The sequence below is a fragment of the Antrostomus carolinensis genome, unplaced genomic scaffold (assembly GCF_000700745.2).
Source record: "Antrostomus carolinensis isolate BGI_N321 unplaced genomic scaffold, ASM70074v2 scaffold28306, whole genome shotgun sequence".
Taxonomy (NCBI): Eukaryota; Metazoa; Chordata; class Aves; order Caprimulgiformes; family Caprimulgidae; genus Antrostomus; species Antrostomus carolinensis.
This window is the reverse complement of record NW_010324372.1, coordinates 10,373-11,761: the sequence shown is the minus strand read 5'-3', so window position 1 is coordinate 11,761 and position 1,389 is coordinate 10,373. Positions and strand designations below refer to the sequence as shown.

Genomic DNA, 1,389 nt, shown 5'->3' with positions numbered 1-1,389 from the left:
CCTGGTGCTGGCAGGAGAGGGGACCCTACATGAAAGGTCACCCATCTACTCACCACAAATAGTGCTTTTACATCACCAATGGTGCCTTTCCCCATTGGGGATGGTGCTGGAAGCACAGCTCCAGGGGTTGCCTGAGCACAGCCCCAGAGCCACACTGACCCTGCACTCCAGTGTGTGGGCACATTCTGGCACCCCCCCTCCCCCGCCACAGAGAGCTGGCAGCTCCCAGACTCAGCCCTCAGCGCAGCAGCACCCTTGGCACCCACTCCTCCTCCCTGGCTTTGCCGGGGCCTGTTGGGAGTGCAAACAAACTCCCCATTAGACATGTTGCACCAAGCTGGGAAACCACCTCTGCTTTTCGCTGGTGCTGCCTTTAACTGCTCTGCACGCACAGCCTGGCCCCAGCACTGGGTCTTCATCGGGACTGTCCCTTGGCACAGCAAAAGGGAACACAACACTGCCTATGCCTAGTCCCACATCCCAGGGATCTTGGGGTAATGAGCCCCAAGGACCAGCCCCTGGTGATGTGTCTTTTATGGGTCTCTGGACCTCTGCAGCCAAGACAGCACTGACCTGACATTGCCTGTGTGCTTGGTTGATGTAAAAATAAAAGTTTTGGGGAACGTGGGAGGGTGCGTTCCAATAGCCCTGGCTGGGCTGCAGCAGAGGAGGCTCAGCTCTGCTGTGTGCGCCCTGAGCCCACTGCGATGCCAGACGTTGGCACAACCCAAGCCTGGTTCCTGCAGCCATGCCTCAGGCAGGCAGGGTGCATGGCCATGGAGATGCCTGGGTCCCAGCAAGGCCATCCTGCTGCCTGGGTTTCCCCTGCATACTGCCACCCAGTACACATGAAAAGAGCCCGTCCTGATCAAACCATCCCTTTTATTCCAGCAGCAGAGGCTGTGGCCAAAAGGCAGAAGGAGGCACTTGGTGGTGCTGGGTGTTGAGAGGTACAGCAGGATTAGGCCCCACCAGGTGGCATGGGGCAGCGGCAGTGCTGGCCCAAGGTGCCCAGTGGGACAGGCCAGTGGTGCCACTACACATCTGTAGCTGGGCCCCACTCGTAGCCTTCATCCTGGTCTGAGTCATCCCTGGCACGCGTGAACCTCTTCCTCACAGCGTCATGCTCATATTCCCTGGGGGACGAGAAGCAGCAGTGATGCCTCTGCCACCAGGTCAGGATGGGTGGTGGAGATGGTCCCCTGCAGCCCAGGGTCGGGCCAGGCAGAGCTGGCACCTTCCCCAGCCCCAGGGCTGGCTGCTTGAACCCCCCGGCTGGCCCTGGCATGCAGGGTACCTGATGCTGTTGTAGCGCTGGCCCTGCTGTAGCTGCCTGGTCGCCTGTGAAAGACCAGAGAGATTGGGGGGGTCAGAGGGAGGGGCAGGGTT

General features: G+C 60.3%; 1 protein-coding gene across 1 annotated transcript in view; it reads right to left on the bottom strand.

Annotated features, from left to right (window-relative positions):
• Positions 1 to 1,036: 1,036 nt before the first annotated feature.
• Positions 1,037 to 1,389, bottom strand: part of TJP3 (tight junction protein 3) — a 7,737-nt gene continuing 7,384 nt past the window's right edge. The window contains 2 exon segments of the mRNA XM_029085690.1: positions 1,037 to 1,136; positions 1,298 to 1,341. Coding sequence (XP_028941523.1) covers positions 1,037 to 1,136; positions 1,298 to 1,341 — 144 coding nt within the window.